The 16661-nt window shown below is 39.8% G+C and overlaps 1 protein-coding gene across 5 annotated transcripts in view; it reads right to left on the reverse strand.

Annotated features, from left to right (window-relative positions):
* Positions 1-16661, reverse strand: part of RTTN (rotatin) — a 204391-nt gene that overhangs the window by 93524 nt on the left and 94206 nt on the right. For all 5 annotated transcript variants that reach the window (XR_008516017.2, XM_024236082.3, XM_054538073.2 and 2 more), the window contains one exon: positions 14150-14369. Coding sequence is in view for 4 of the 5 variants with exons in the window: in XM_024236082.3 (XP_024091850.3) it covers positions 14150-14369 (220 nt within the window). In the remaining variant the exon portion in view is untranslated. The remainder of the gene's footprint in view (positions 1-14149; positions 14370-16661) is intronic.

Below are 16661 nucleotides of genomic sequence, written 5' to 3' on the forward strand. Positions count from 1 at the left end.
TGTGGGCATTTGGAGAGATAAATTTCCCTCTAAACACTGCTTTAGCTGTGTCCCAGAGATTCTGGTATATTGTGTCTTTGTTCTCTTTGGTTTCAAAGAACTAATTTATTTCTGCCTTAATTGTGTTATTTACCCAGTAGTCATTCAGGAGCAGGTTGTTCAGTTTCCATGTAGTTGTGCAGTTTGTAGTGAGTTTCTCAATGCTGACTTCTAATTTGATTCCACTGTGGTCTGAGGGGCTGTTATGATTTCCGTTCTTTTGAGTTTGCTGAGGAGTGGTTTACTTCCAATTATGTGGTCAATTTTAGAATAAGTGTGATGTGGTGCTGAGAAGAATGTATATTCTGTTGATTTGGGGTGGAGAGTTCTGTAGATGTCTATTAGGTCTGCTTGGTCCAGAGCTGAGTTCAACTCTTGAATATCCTTTTTTTTTTTTTTTTTTTCCTGAATATCCTTTTTAATTTTCAGTCTCATTTATCTAATACTGACAGTGGGGTGTTAAAGTCTCCCACTGTTATTGTGTGGAAATCTAAGTCTCTTTGTAGGTCTCTAAGAACTTGCTTTACGAATCTGGGTGCTCCTGTATTGGGTGCATATATATTTAGGATACTTAGCTCTTCTTGCTGCATTGATCCCTTTATCATTATGTAATGCCTTCTTTGTTTTTTTTGATCTTTGTTGGTTTAAAGTCTGTTTTTATCAGTGATGAAAATTGCAACTCCTGCTTTTTTTTTCTTTCCATTTGCTTGGTAAATCATCCTCCATCCCTTTATTTCGAACTTATGTGTGTCTTGCATGTGAGATGGGTCTCCTGAATACAGCACACTGAGGTCTTGACTCTTTATCCAATTTGCCAGTCTGTGTCTTTTAATTGGGGCATTTAGCCTGTTTACATTTAAGATTAATATTGTTACGCGTGAATTGATCCTGTCATTATGATTTTAGCTGGTTATTTTGCCTGTTAGTTGATGCAGTTTCTTCATAGTCTTTATAATTTGGTATGCTTTTGCAGTGGTTAGTACTGGTTGTTCCTTTCCATATTTAGTGTTTTCTTCAGGAGGTCTTGTAAGGCAGGCCTGGTGGTGACAAAATCTCTCAGCATTTGCTTGTCTGTAAAGGATTTTCTCCTTCACTTTTGAAGCTTAGTTTGGCTAGATATGAAATTCTGGGTTGAAAATTATTTTCTTTAATAATGAATATAGGCCCCCACTCTCTTCTGGCTTGCAGGGTGTCTGAGAGAGATCCGCTGTTAAGACTAACAGGGATGGGCTTCCCTTTGTGGGTAACCCGACCTCTATGGCTGCCCTTAACATATTTTCCTTCATTTCAGCCTTGGTAAATCTGATGATTACATGTCTTGGGGTTGCTCTTCTCGGGGAGCATCTTTGTGGTGATCTCTGTATTTCCTGAATTGGAATGTTGGCCTGTCTTGATAGGTTGGGGAAGTTCTCCTGGATAATATCCTAAAGAGTGTTTTCCAACTTGGTTCCATTCTCCCTGTCACTTTCAGGTACACCAATCAAACGCAGGTTCGGTCTTTTCACATAGTCCCATATTTCTTGGAGGCTTTGCTCATTCCCTTTTTTTTTTTTTTTTTTCTCTAATCTTGTCTTCTTGCTTTATTTCATTAAGTTGATCTTCAATCTCTGATAGCCTTTCTTCTGATTCATCGATTCGGCTATTGATACTTGTGTATGTGTCAAGAAGTTCTGGTGCTGTGTTTTTCAGCTCCATCAGGTCATTTATGTTCTTCTCTAAACTGGTTATTCTAGTTAGCAATTCCTCTACCCTTTTTTCAAGGTTGTTAGCTTCCCTGCATTGAGTTAGAACATGCTCCTTTAGCTTGGAGGAGTTTGTTATTACCTACCTTCTGAAGCCTACTTCTGTCAATTCACCAAACTCATTCTCTGTCCAGTTTTGTTCCCTTGCTGGCAAGGAGTTATGATCCTTTGGAGGCGAAGAGGCGTTCTGGTTTTTGGAACTTTCAGCCTTTTTGCACTGGGTTTTCCTCATCTTCATGGATTTATCTACCTTTGGTCTTTGACGTTGGTGACCTTTGGATGGGGTCTCTGAGTGGAAGTCCTTTTTGTTGATGTTGATGCTATTCCTGTTTGTTAGTTTTCCTTCTAACAGTCAGGCCCCTCTGCTGCTGGTCTGCTGGAGTTGGCTGGAGGTCCACTCCAGACCCTGTTTGCCTGGGTATCACCAGCGGAGGCTGCAAAACAGCAAAGATTGCTGCTTGTTCCTTACTCTGGAAGCTTTGTCCCAGAGGGGCACTGCCAGATGCCAGCAGAGCTCTCCTATATGAGGTGTCTGTCAACCCCTGCTGGGAGGTGTCTCCCAGTCAGGAGGCATGGGGTTCAGGGACCCACTTAAGGAGGCAGTCTGTCCCTTAGCAGAGCTTGAGTGCTGTGCTGGGAGATCCGCTGCTCTCTTCAGAGTCGGCAGGCAAGAATATTTAAGTTTGCTGAAGCTGTGTCCACAGCTGCCCCTTCCCCAAGGTCAAAAATTTAAAATTTTAAGTGACTACTTGAAAAATAAAATATCTAAATGATCAGGTCCTTTTTATCTTCCTCTAAGTCATCTTTGGAGATATCTAACATCTGTGATCTGTATAATGATTTTAAATTCTAGCTTATAAATGACAAGCCAAGACCTTTGCCAATATTTTCTTTCAACTTGATATTTTTATCAGACCTCTGGAATTATACATCATGTATCTGATTTAAAGATTTAATTATCATAGTTTATTCACCTATCATAATTAATCATGCTTAGTTAAAAAGTCTCATTTCACAGCTACAAAAAGCAAATACTCATATTCAAATTTCACTGTGCAGAAACAAGCTAATCTTTTATTAGAAATATGGCTCCCTTCCAAAAAGGAAACAGCTTTAATTACTAAGAAACTATGAAGCAAATCATTTGGACCAACAATGACTTTGTTTCAATGTTCTCTCACATAAGCCTTACTTCATTCTTTAAAAGATGAATTTAGTCATTAGTAGTACAACAGGGATACCTGTTTATGTAATTAATAAACTAAGCAGATAGTCCCAAGATTAAATGTTACCCTGCTACAATTTTTAACAAAAGTGACAGATTCTTTCCTAATATTTTCCTGCCATTTAACATAAAGGCATAAAGATTTTCTGCTCGAGATGTTTTATGAAGCATGAAATGACCTCCTTTTTAAATCAAAGCAAGATTGGCTAATCAAATTTTTTATAACTGCGAAACATTACATAACAGGGACTGTGCTTTTTATGTATCCTTTAGCTAACAAACTGTTACTAAGTTTTATTACCTCAAAGACAACTGAACATAGAATGGACTACTGCCTTTTTGCCTACACTTCTTACCTAAAACTAAGCCCTTTTGTTCTCCAATACCATAAACAGTTCATTTCAATTTCTGGTATTTGAAACGTAGGTGTGATCTAAAATCTTTGCACGTAATTTTAAAACAAAAGCACTTCTGATAGTTTCTAAACATAAATGAGGCAACACTTCACTTCTTCTTTAGTTACCACTGTGGCAGGTCCTCACCTATTCCTGATTTCAAAGAGTAAAACTCACTTTCTAGAGGAGACTGACTCTGTAAAAGGTTGATAAATAGAGTATTTATAAATCACTTTACAAAAAATGCTACAAACTAGGTACTTAAAGGTTCAATTATTTTTTTTTAATTTTTAAACTTTTAGGTTCAGGGGTACACGTGAATGTTTGTTACACAGGTAAACTCACGAGAACAAAGTTACACCACATCAGAATCTCTGGGACACAGCTAAGGCAGTGTTAAGAGGAAAATTCATAGCACTAAATGTCTCCATCAAAAAGTTAGAAAGATCTCAAATTAACAACATCACAACTGAAAGAATTAGAGAAGCAATAACAAATCAACCCCAAACTAGCAGAAGACAAGAAATAACCAAAATCAGAGCTGAACTGAAGGAAATCAAGATATGAAAAATCATTCGAAACGTCACTGGATCCAGGAGTTGTTTTTTTGAAAAACTTAATGAGATAGGCCACTAGCTAGACTAACTGAATTACATTTTAAATGCACTAGACGAGCTGACTTTCTAAGAAAAATTATCATTAACTCTTTAATATACCTGTTTTTTAAAATTCATACATTTCTAATAGGCAGCAGCAAATAACTAATTAGTATACTGACAGTTGAACCTTTTTTAATATTTATAATTAAAAAATGAAGTTTTTTTTTTATATATACTTTAAGTTCTAGAGTACATGTGCACAACGTACAGGTTTGTTACATATGTATACATGTGCCATGTTGGTGTGCTGCACCTGTTAACTTGTCATTTACATTAGGTATATCTCCTAATGCTATCCCTCCACCCTCCCCCTACCCCATGACAGGCCCTGGTGTGTGATGTTCCCTACCCTGTTTCCAAGTTTTTCGTTGTTCAATTCCCACCTATGAGTACGAACATGCAGTGTTGGGTTATCTGTCCTTGCAATAGTTTGCTGAGAATGATGGTTTCCAGCTTCATCCATGTCCCTACAAAGGACGTGAACTCATCCTATTTTATGGCTGCATAGTATTACATGGTGTGTATGTGCCAAATTTTCTTCATCCAGTCTATTGCTGATGGACATTTGGGCTAGTTCCATGAATATAGCAGCATGATTTATAATCCTTTGGGTATATACCCAGTAATGGAATGGCTGGGCAAAATGGTATTTCTAGTTCTAGATCCTTAAGGAATCGCCACACTGTCTGCCACAATGGTTGAACTAGTTTACAGTTCCACCAACAGTGTAAAAGTGTTCCTATTTCTCCACATCCTCTCCAGCACCTGTTGTTTCCTGACGTTTTAATGATTGCCATTCTGACTGGTGTGAGATGGTTTCTCATTGTCGTTTTGATTTGCATTTCTGTGATGGCCAGTGATGATGAGCATTCTTTCATGTGTCTGTTGGCTGCATAAATGTCTTCTTTTGAGAAGTGTCTGTTCATATCCTTCGCCCACTTTTTGATGGGGTTGTTTTTTTCTTGCAAATTTCTTTAAGTTCTTTATAGATTCTGGATATTAGCCCTTTGTCGATGGGTAGATTGCAAAAATTTTCTCCCATTCTGTAGGTTGCCTGTTCACTCTGATGGTAGTTTCTTTTGCTATGCAGAAGCTCTTTAGTTTAATTAGATCCCATTTGTCTATTTTGGCTTTTGTTGCGATTGCTTTTAGTATTTTAGTCATGAAGTCCTTGCCCATGCCTATGTCCTGAATGGTATTGCCTAGGTTTTCTTCTAGGGTTTTTATGGTTTTAAGTCTTTAATCCATCTTGAATTAATTTTTGTATAAGGTGTAAGGAAGGGATCCAGTTTCAGCTTTCTACATATGGATAGCCAGTTTTCCCAGCACCACTTATTAAATAGGGAATCCTTTCCCCATTTCTTGTTTTTGTCAGGTTTGTCAAAGATCAGATGGTTGTAGATGTGTGGTATTATTTCTGAGGGCTCTGTTCTGTTCCATTAGTCTATATCTCTGTTTTGGTACCAGTACCATGCTGTTTTGGTTACTGCAGCCTTGTAGTATAGTTTGAAGTCAGGTAGCATGATGCCTCCAGCTTTGTTCTTTTGGCTTAGGATTGTCTTGGCAATGCAGGCTTTTTATTTCCATTTGAACTTTAGTTTTTTCCAATTCTGTGAAGAAAGTCATTGGTAACTTGAAGAAGATGGCATTGAATCTATCTTGGCCAGTATGGCCATTTTCACGATATTGATTCTTCCTACCCATGAGCATGGAATGTTCTTCCATTTGTTTGTGTCCTCTTTTATTTTGTTGAGCAGTGTTTTGTAGTTCTCCTTGAAGACGTCCTTCACATCCCTTGTAAGCTGGATTCCTGGGTATTTTATTCTCTTTGAAGCAATTGTGAATGGGAGTTCACTCATGATTTGGCTGTTTGTCTGTTATTGGTATATAGGAATGCTTGTGACTTTTGCACATTGATTTCTGTATCCTGCAGCTTTGCTGAAGTTGCTTATCAGCTTAAGGAGATCTTGGGCTGAGATGATGGGGTTTTCTAAATATACAATCATGTCATCTGCAAACAGGGACAATTTGACTTCCTCTTTTCCTAACTCAATACCCTTTATTTCTTTCTCCTGCCCGATTACCCTGGCCAGAACTTCCAACACTGTTGAATAGGAGTGGCGAGAGAGGGCATTCCTGTCTTGTGCCAGTTTTCAAAGGGAATGTTTCCAGTTTTTGCCCATTCAGTATGATATTGGCTGTGGGTTTGTCATAAATAGCTATTATTTTGAGATATGTCCCATCAATACCTAATTTACTGAGAGTTTTTAGCAAGAAGGGCTGTTGAATTTTGTCAAAGGCCTTTTCTGCATCTATTGAGATAATCATGTGGTTTTTGTCTTTGGTTATGTTTATATGATGGGTTACGTTTATTGATCTGTGCATGTTGAACCAGCCTTGTATCCCAGGGATGAAGCCCACTTGATCATGGTGGATAAGCTTTTTCATGTGCTGCTGGATTCAGTTTGCCAGTATTTTATTGAGGATTTTTGCACTGATGTTCATCAGGGATACAGTCTAAAATTCTCTTTTTTTGTTGTGTCTCTGCCAGGCTTTGGTATCAGGATGATGCTGGCCTCATAAAATGAGTTAGCGAGGATTCCCTCTTTTTCTATTGATTGGAACAGTTTCAGAAGGAATGGTACTAGCTCCTCTTCGTAACTCTGGTAGAATTCAGCTGTGAATCCATCTGGTCCTGGACTTCTTTTGGTTGGTAGGCTAATAATTATTGCCTCAATTTCAGAGCCTGTTATTGATCTATTCAGAAATTTAACTTCTTCCTGGTTTAGTCTTCGGAGGGTGTATGTGTCCAGGAATTTATCCATTTCTTCTAGATTTTCTAGTTTATTTGCATAGAGGAGTTTATAGTATTGTCTGATGGTAGTTTGTATTTCTGTGGGATTGGTGGTGATATCCCCTTTATCATTTTTTATTGTGTCTATTTGATTCTTCTCTCTTTTCTTCTTTATTAGTCTTGCTACTGGTGTATCTATTTTGTTATCTTTTCAAAAAACCAGCTCCTGGATTCACTGATTTTTTTTTAAGGGTTTTTTGTGTCTGTATCTCCTTCAGCTCTGCTCTGATCTTAGTTATTTCTAGCCTTCTGCTAGCTTTTGAAGGTGTTTACTCTTGCTTCTCTAGTTCTTTTAACTGTGATGTTAGGGTGTCAATTTTAGATCTTTCCTGCTTTCTCCTGTGGGCATTTAGTGCTATAAATTTCCCTTTATACACTGCTTTAAATGTCTCCCAGAAATTCTGGTATATTGTGTCTTTGTTCTCACTGGTTTCAAAGAACATCTTTATTTCTGCCTTCATTTCATTATGTACCCAGTAGTCATTCAGGAGCAGGTTGTTCAGTTTCCATGTAGTTGAGCTGTTCTGAGTGAGTTTCTTAATCCTGAGTTCTAGTTTGATTGCACTGTGGTTTGAGACACAGTTTATCATAATTTCTGTTCTTTTTCATTTGCTGAGGAGTGCTTTAATTCCAACTATGTGGTCAATTTTGGAATAAGTGTGATGTGGTGCTGAGAAGAATGTATACTCTGTTGATTTGGGGTAGAGAGTTCTGTAGATGCCTATTAGGTCTGCTTGGTGCAGAGCTGAGTTCAAGTCCTGGATATTCTTGTTAACTTTCTGTCTCATTGATCTGTCTAATGTTGACAGTGGGGTGTTAAAGTCTCCTATTATTATTGTGTGGGAGTCTAAGTCTCTTTGTAGGTCTCTAAGGACTTGCTTTATGAATCTGGCTGCTCCTGTATTGGGTGCATATACATTTAGGATAGTTAGCTCTTCTTCTTGAATTGATCCTTTTACCATTATGTAATGGCCTTGTCTCTTTAGATCTTTGTTGCTTTAAAGTCTGTTTTATCAGAGATAGGATTGCAACCCCTGCCTTTTTTTGTTTTCCATTTGCTTGGTTGATCTTCCTCCATCCCTTTATTTTGAGCCTATGTGTGTCTCTGCATGTGAGATGAGTCTCCTGAATATAGCAACACTGATGGGTCTCGACTCTATCCAATTTCCCAGTCTGCATCTTTTAATTGGAGCATTTAGACCATTTACATTTAAGGTTAATATTGTTATGTGTGAATTTGATCCTGTCATTATGATGTTAGCTGGTTATTTTGCTCGTTAGTTGATGCAGTTTCTTCCTAGCATCGACGGTCTTTACAATTTGGCATGTTTTTGCAGTCGCTGGTACCGTTTGTTCCGTTCTATGTTTAGTGATTCCTTCAGGAGCTCTTGTAAGGCAAGCCTGGTGGTGACAAAATCTCTCAGCATTTGCTTGTCTGTAAAAGATTTTATTTCTCTTTCACTTATGAAACTTAGTTTGGTGGGATATGAAATTCTGGGTTGAAAATTCTTTTCTTTAAGAATGTTGAATATTGGCCCCCACTCTCTTCTGACTTGTAGAGTTTCTGCCGAGAGATCCGCTGTTAGTCTGATGGGCTTCCCTTTGTGTGTAACGGGACCTTTCTCTCTGGCTGCCCTTAACATTTTTTCTGTCATTTCAACTTTGGTGAATCTGACAATTATGTGCCTTGGAGTTGCTCTTCTCAAGGAGTATCTTTGTGGCGTTCTCTGTATTTCCTGAATTTGAATGTTGGCCTGCCTTGGTAGGTTGGGGAAGTTCTCCTGGATAACATCCTGAAGAGTGTTTTCCAACTTGGTTCCATTCTCCCCGTCACTTTCAGGTACAACAATCAAATGTAGATTTGGTCTTTTCACATAGTCCCATATTTCTTGGAGGCTTTGTTCGTTTCTTTTTATTCTTTTTTCTCTAAACTTCTCTTCTCACTTCATTTCATTCATTTGATCTTCAATCACTGATACCCTTTCTTCCACTTGATCAAATCAGCTACTGAAGCTTGTGCATGTGTCACGTAGTTCTTGTGCCATGGTTTTCAGCTCCATCAGGTCATTTAAGGTCTTCTCTATGCTGTTTATTCTAGTTAGCCATTCGTCTAATCTTTTTTCAAGGTTTTTAGCTTCTTTGTGATGGGTTCAAACATCCTCCTTTAGCTTGGAGAAGTTTGTTATTACTCATCTTCTGAAGCCTTCTTCTCTCAACTCGTCAAAGTCATTCTCTGTCCGGCTTTGTTCCGTTGCTGACAAGGAGCTGTGTTCCTCTTCAGGAGAAGAGGTGCTCTGATTTTTAGAATTTTCAGCTTTTCTGCTCTGTTTTTTCCCCATCTTTGTGGTTTTATCTATCTTTGGTCTTTGATGATGGCGACGTACAGATGGGGTTTTGGTGTGGATGTCCTTTCTGTTTGTTAGTTTTCCTTCTAACAGTCAGGACCCTCAGCTGCAGGTCTGTTGGAGTTTGCTGGAGGTCCACTCCAGACACTGTTTGCCTGGGTATCACCAGTGGAGGCTGCAGAAGAGCAAATATTACAGAACAGCAAGTGTTGCTGCCTGGTCCTTCCTCTGGAAGCTTCGTCTCAGAGGGGCACCCGGCTGTATGAGGTGTCAGTTGGCCCCTACTGGGAAGTGTCTCCCAGTTAGGCTACTCCCAGTTAGGCTACCCGACCCACTTGAGGAGGCAGTCTGTCTGTTCTCAGATCTCAAACTCTGTAATGGGAGAACCACTACTCTCTTCAAAGCTGTCAGACAGGGATGTTTAAGTCTGCAGAGGTTTCTGCTGCCTTTTGTTCAGCTATGCCCTGCCCCCAGAAGTGGAGTCTACAGAGGCAGGAAGGCCTCCTACAGCTGCGGTGGGTTCCACCCAGTTCGAGCTTCCCAGCCACTTTGTTTACCTACTCAAGCCTCAGCAATGGCGGACACCCCTCCCCCAGCCTCGCTGCCACCTTGCAGTTCAATCTCAGACTGCTGTGCTAGCAGTGAGCGAGGCTCTGTAGGTGTGGGACCCTCCAAGCCAGGCGTGGGATATAATCTCCTAGTGTGTTGTTTGCTAAGACCGTTGGAAAAGCACAGTACTAGGGTGGGAGTGTCCCAATTTTCCAGGTACCATGTGTCACGGCTTCCCTTGGCTTGGAAAAGGAATTCCCCGACCTCTTGCGTTTCCTGGGTGAGGCAATGCCCCGCCCTGCTTCTGCTCACAGTCCATGGGCTGCACCCACTGTCTGACAAGCCCCAGTGAGATGAACCCGGTACCGCAGTTGGAAATGCAAAAATCACCCGTCTTCTGTGTCACTCACGCTGGAGCTCTAGACTAGAGCTGTTCCTATTTGGCCATCTTGGAACCTCTCCGAAATTTATTTTATTAAAGGGACTCCAGTAAAATTCATATTAAATTTTATAGTACAGCAAAGAGTATTTATAATCTTTAAATTTATTTTAAAAACAATATGTGCTTTTGGAAAAAATTCTAGATAAGACCAGACAAAAATATATATATACATTATTTAAATCATTATTTAATAATAAAAATACAAAAATAAAACATATTTTTATAATCATTTATGTTACATTTCCAAAATGTTCCTCAAACTGTATCTTAATTTAAAAACTATACACAATATATATGTATTATGTAGCACATATATTAATTAACTGATTCACTAACCACTATGTAAAAACCATGGTGCTAGGTCAATGAAGTAGCCATGGGATAGGAGAAATAGCCCAAAGATGATACTTAAAAGCTCATAGTCTACTAGAGCAATGCAGAAAACAAAATAAAGGTCCAGGTACAGTGGCTCATGCCTGTAATAGCAGCACTTTGGTAGGCCAAAGTGGGAAGAACATTTGCGCCGAAGAATTCAAGATAAACCTGGGCAACATAGTGAGACCCATCTCTACAAAAAAATTAAAACAGCCAGGTGTAGTGGTGCACACCTGTGGCCCCAGCTACTTGGGAGGCTGAGGTGGGAAGATCACTTGGGCCCAGGAGGTTGAGGCTGTAGTGAGCTGTGATTGCGCCACTGCATTCCAGCCTGAGCAACAGGGTAAGACCCTGTCTCAAAGAAATAAAGTAAAATAAATAAAAATATAATGTATTAAGTAATAGCCACATATATAAATTGTTACAGGTATATAACCTACAGGAAAGGCCAAACAGTATTAGGTAAGTATCCAACTTTGGAAGAATAAGAAAAGGTTTACTAAATGAAGGTAAATAAATAAGTTAGATCTTAAATTTTTTGTAGATATTGCCATCCCTAAAAGAGAGGAAGCTATGTGAAAGAAGCAGTCTTTTTAAAGTGCATTTTTATTTTGGAAAAACAGCCAGATATAACTGAAAATTCAGAGACGTGGGAAAAAACTACAATGGAGGCAAATCTCTAAATGCAAAATTATTGAGTCTTATGCTCTTGGGAAAAAAAAGAGGTTTGGATTGAAAAATTTATGTTTCTGAAAAATAATCTGGCAGTAGGTAGAGATTATATGATGGCAAGAAGTCACCCACAGCAAGAAAGAAAACAGGAGGTTATAGATACAATTTTATCAGAAAATTCCATGTCTACAATGTCTATTGCTATCACTACCAATTTACTTATCTTTCAAAATCTGACCCTACATTGCTTTCTACAAGAGTCATTCTTGAGGTCCGAACACAGTTAGCAATCAAAACAAGGCTGACAGATTTGTCCAGTAAGAAAACAATGAGTAATTTTTGGATTCAGACAGTTTATCACCTACATGCACAGCAAAAGCAAGAATAGTCAAAGGTGCCAGCTACTAGTATCCCTTGCACAGGATGACATTGAAACAAAGGGGCCAGATGACTATAACAAAGATGCAGGACATCTGTTGCTGAGAAGCCCACGCCATGTTGCAGTAAAGCAGTTTTATAAGCTGTAGCTACGCCCCAAGGAGAGCAAGGCAGAAAGCCCAGTGCTCATCGGAACCTAGGAACCAATAAGAAACGGGCTCCTAACTGACTTCCTAATAGACAGTGAAGTAAATGAGAATCAGTCTTGTACAGTCAGCTGCTCATAAGCCTTTCATATTCTCATGTTCCAGAAGGATCACAGGAAATCCTGCCAAGATTTAGACTGGCTGTAGTTAAGCCTTGTCTATGAAGCCCAAGGGCAGATATGCAAAATTGTCAGGCCACTGTGATGAGGCCGTTCTCATATAACTATGTACAACCATATCATTGTCATATTTATTATATCACAATAGAAATATTTTGACCTAAATGATGATAAAAACATGGCATAAGGCCATGCTTAGAGGATTAGAGCTAAAAACGCACATTTGAGAAAGACTTTAAAAAAAATCAAGACGTAAGCCTCTACCTTAAAATGTTAGAAAAAGAGCTGTAAACTAAACTAAAAGTAGAAGGAGATAATAAATACTGGCAGAAATAAAACAGGAGAAAAACGTTAAAGAGAGGCTCAACAAAGCCAAAGGTTCATTCTATTATGAAGATAAACCAAGAAAAATTGAGAAAGGAATAATTAATGTCTGCAATGAAAGGGGATCTCACTACAGATTCAGCAGACATTAAAAGTGTAAGATGATTTGATGAATACCTTCATAGTAACAAATTTTAAAAATTAGATAAAAAGTTTTTAAGTTCTACAAAAACATAACCTACTATGGCTGACACACATAAAAAGAAACGGAACGATTTTAGATCTATTTAAAGTCATTTCAGGCCAAGCGCAGTGGCTCACACCTGTAATCCCAGCACTTTGGGAGGCCAAGACGGGTGTGGATCACCTGAGATCAGGAGTTCGACACCAGCCTGGCCAACCTGGTGAAACCCTGTCCCTACTAAAAATACAAAAATTAGCTGTGCGTGGTGGCAGGCACCTGTAATCCCAGCTACTTGGGAGGCTGAGGCAGGAGAACCACTTGAACCCGAGAGGCAGAGGTTGCAGTGAGCTGAGATCACGCCATTGCACTCCAGCCTGGGCAACAGAGCAAGACTCTGTCTCAAAAAAAAAAAAAGTCATTTCATTTCACAATTTACAGTCTTCCCAAAAAGAAAACTGCAAGCCAAGATTGTTTCACGATCAAATTCTACGTAACACTAGAGAACAAAATCACACTAATGCAAATCAGCTATTCCAAAAAAGAAAATTATATAAAGGAAAAGATTTAAAATGGTTGAAAAAGTCACGTTCTTACAATCTCACATTCTCCCATTTTAGTCATAAGAATGGAATGACTTTGATTATTAAAAACCTGACAAATTCTTTAAGAGAAAAAAGATGCAAAATTCAAAAAACTTTTTTACATGAGGAAATAGGCAGAATAATTCTAAAAACATCAGAATTCTAAAAAATTGAGAAACGAAATCCACTAATATATAAAAGGAGTAATACATCACAACCTAACTGAAATGTTTCGAGAAATGCAAGGTTGTTTAATGTTTTAAAATCAATCAGTAATGGAATATAAGAGAAAAATCATGTGATTATCTTAAAAGATACAGAAAAAAGCAATATACAATTATGAATTAAAAAACAAAGCTCCTAGCAAAACAGGACAAAAGAAAACTTCCTTAACGTGATTTTTCTTAATTGACAAAAAAAAAACTATAAACAGCATACTGAAGGGTGAAAAATTAAAGGCTTTTGTTTTGATACTGGAAATAAGAATTGCTGGATACATGGTCAATGTATAAAAATTGGCTATATTTACATATTTCAATAACAGAAAATAAAATTTCAAAAAAGATGCTCATTTTCACCAAAAGATAAGAATGTTCATAGCAGTAGCATCTAAACTGCACAAACTGGAAGAAAAAGAAAAAACAAATATCCTTTAACATTGTACAGACTGAGTATGCCGTATACAAAATGCTTGGGACCAGAAGTGTTTGAATTTTGGAGTTCTTTGGATTTTGAAATATCTGTATCATATACTTACTGGTTGAGCATTCCTAATCCAAAAATCCAAAATCTGAAATGCTCTAGTGAACACTTCCTTTGAGCATCAAAAGTTTCCATTTTTTTTTTTTTGAAAATGAGGGTATTTACAAAAGTGACCTTCCTTACTTAACTATTAATAAAAATCACTAAAACATTTCACTATTATGACTTATATAAATAATGTATAATATTCTACATTGAATAGAGTAACATATAATGCACTTGTGGCCTGGCATAAAGTAAAAGCAACTAATAGTAAATAACTACCATGTGGGGGGGTGGGGCTGCTATTTTTACTTACCTCAAGGAGACCTGACAAGTACTTCACACAGATATCTAGAGGCTTTGTGAGAGGAGAGTGTGAGCTCCATCCCGGAAACGCAGTGAGGTTAGCCATCCCTCGTAAGGTCCGCTCAAGGGATGGCAGGCCATAGAAATGAGGTGCATCCGTAACTTTCAGACACTGGAGCAGTTTCAGAGCCAGCTGCGTTTGAAAAACGTAAAGAAGTTCCGAGCATTTCCTATGAATGCAAAAGAGGGAAAATCAACCACCAAGAAAGTATAATGGGCTTAATGGGCTATCTTACTGGCTATAAAAGGTTACTTAAACTCATAGTAATAGAAAAAAATGAACTAGACAAAATGGCAGAAAATAGTCTCTATCAAAATGAGACTTTTCAAGGAAAGCATAAAATACCAACTAGAGAATGTCATATAAAATACAAGTAACAATTACACTGGGCCAGGGGCTGTGGCTCACCCCTATAATCCCAGTGCCTTGGGAGCCTGAGGTGGGAGGATTGCTTGCGGCCAGCTTGGGCAACACGACACAGTGAGACCTCATTTCTAAAAAAATGAAATAAAATAAAATTAAAATAGAAAAAATTAGCCAGGTGTGGTGGTGCACACCTATAGTCCCAGCTACTCCGGAAGCTGAGGCAGGAGGATCTCTCAAGCCCAGGAGCTTGAGGTCACAGTGAACTAAAAATGTGTCACTGCACTCTAGCCTGGGCGACAAAGTCAGACCCCCATCTCTTTTTTTTTTTTTTAAAAAAAAGGTTGGGGGGATTGCTGGCAAGATGGTCAAATAGGAACAGCTCCGGTCTGCAGCTCCCGGCAAGATCGACACAGAAGGCAGGTGATTTCTGCATTTCCAACTAAGGTACCCGGTTCATCTCATTGGGACTGGTTGGACAGTGGGTGCAGTGCACGGAGGGCAAGCCGAAGCAGGGTGGAGCGTCGCCTCACCTGGGAAGCACAAGGGGTCGGGGAATTTTCTCCACCACCCAAGGGAAGCCATGACAGACTGAGCCTGAGGAACTCCCACACAGATCCTGCGCTTGTCCCACGGTTTTCGCAACCTACAAACCAGGAGATTCCCTCAGTTGCCTACCCTACCAGAGCCCTGGGTTTCAAGCACAAAACTGGGCGGCCATTTGGGCAGACACCAAACGAGCTGCAGGAGTTCTTTTTTCCCATACCCCAGTGGTGCCTGGAGCAGCAGCGAGACAGAAGCGTTCACTCTGCTGGAAAGGGGTGCTGAAGCCAGGGAGCCAAGTGGTCTGGCTCAGCAGGTCCCACTCCCACGGAGCCCAGCAAACTAAGATTCACTGGCTTGAAATTCTGGTTGCCAGCACAGCAGCAGTCTGAGATCGACCTGGGATGCTAGAGCTTGGTGAGGGGAGGGGCATCCGCCATTGCCAAGGCTTGAGTAGGTAGTTTTACACTCACAGTGTAAACTAAGCCACTGAGAAGTTCGAACTGGGCAGAGCCCACTGCAGCTCAACAAGGCTGCCATGGCCAGATTGCCACATTTCCCTTGTCTGGGCAGGGCATCTCTGAAAAAATGGCAGCAGCCCCAGACAGGGACTTATAGATAAAACCCCCATCTCCCTGGGACAGAGCACCTGGAGAAAGGGGAGGCTGTGGGCGCAACTTCATCAGATTTAAACATCCCTGCCTGACGACTCTGAAGAGAGCAGCGGACCTCCCAGCACACCGATCAAGCTCTGCTAAGGGTCAGACTGCCTCCTCAAGTGGGTCCCTGACCCCCGTGTATCCTGACTGGGAGACACCTCCCAGTAGGGGCCAACAGACACCTGATACAGGAGAGCTCTGGCTGGCATCTGGCAGGTGCCCCTCTGGAACGAAGCTTCCAGAGCAAAGATCAGGCAGCAATATTTGTTGTTCTGCAGCCTCCGCTGGCGATACCTACCTAGGCAAACAGGGTCAAGAGTGGACCTCTAGCAAACTCCAGCAGACCGGCAGCACATGGGCCTGTCAGAAGGAAAACTAACAAACAGAAAGGAACAGCATGTCCACTCAAAGACCCCATCCGAAGGTCACCAAGAAAGGATATCAGTGATTGAAGATCAAATTAATGAAATAAAACGTGAAGACAAGATTAGAGAAAAAAGAATAAAAAGGAACAAACAAAGCCTCCAATAAATATGGGACTATGTGAAAAGACCAAATCTATGTTTGATTGGTGTACCTGAAAGTGACAGGGCGAATGGAACCAAGTTGGAAAACACTCTGCAGGATATTATCCAGGAGAACTTCCCCAATCTAGCAAGACAGACCAACATTCCAATTCAGGAAATAGAGACCACTACAAAGATACTCCTCAAGAACACATAATCATCAAGACACATAATCATCAGATTTACCAAAGATTAAATGAAGGAAAAAATGTTAAGGGCAGCCAGAGAGAAAGGTCGGGTTACCCACAAAGGGAAGCCCATCAGACTAACAGTGGATCTCTCGGCAGAAACCTACAAGCCAGAAGAGAGTGGGGCCCAATATTCAACCTT

The sequence above is a fragment of the Pongo abelii genome, chromosome 17 (assembly GCF_028885655.2).
Source record: "Pongo abelii isolate AG06213 chromosome 17, NHGRI_mPonAbe1-v2.0_pri, whole genome shotgun sequence".
In the NCBI taxonomy this organism is placed as follows: domain Eukaryota; kingdom Metazoa; phylum Chordata; class Mammalia; order Primates; family Hominidae; genus Pongo; species Pongo abelii.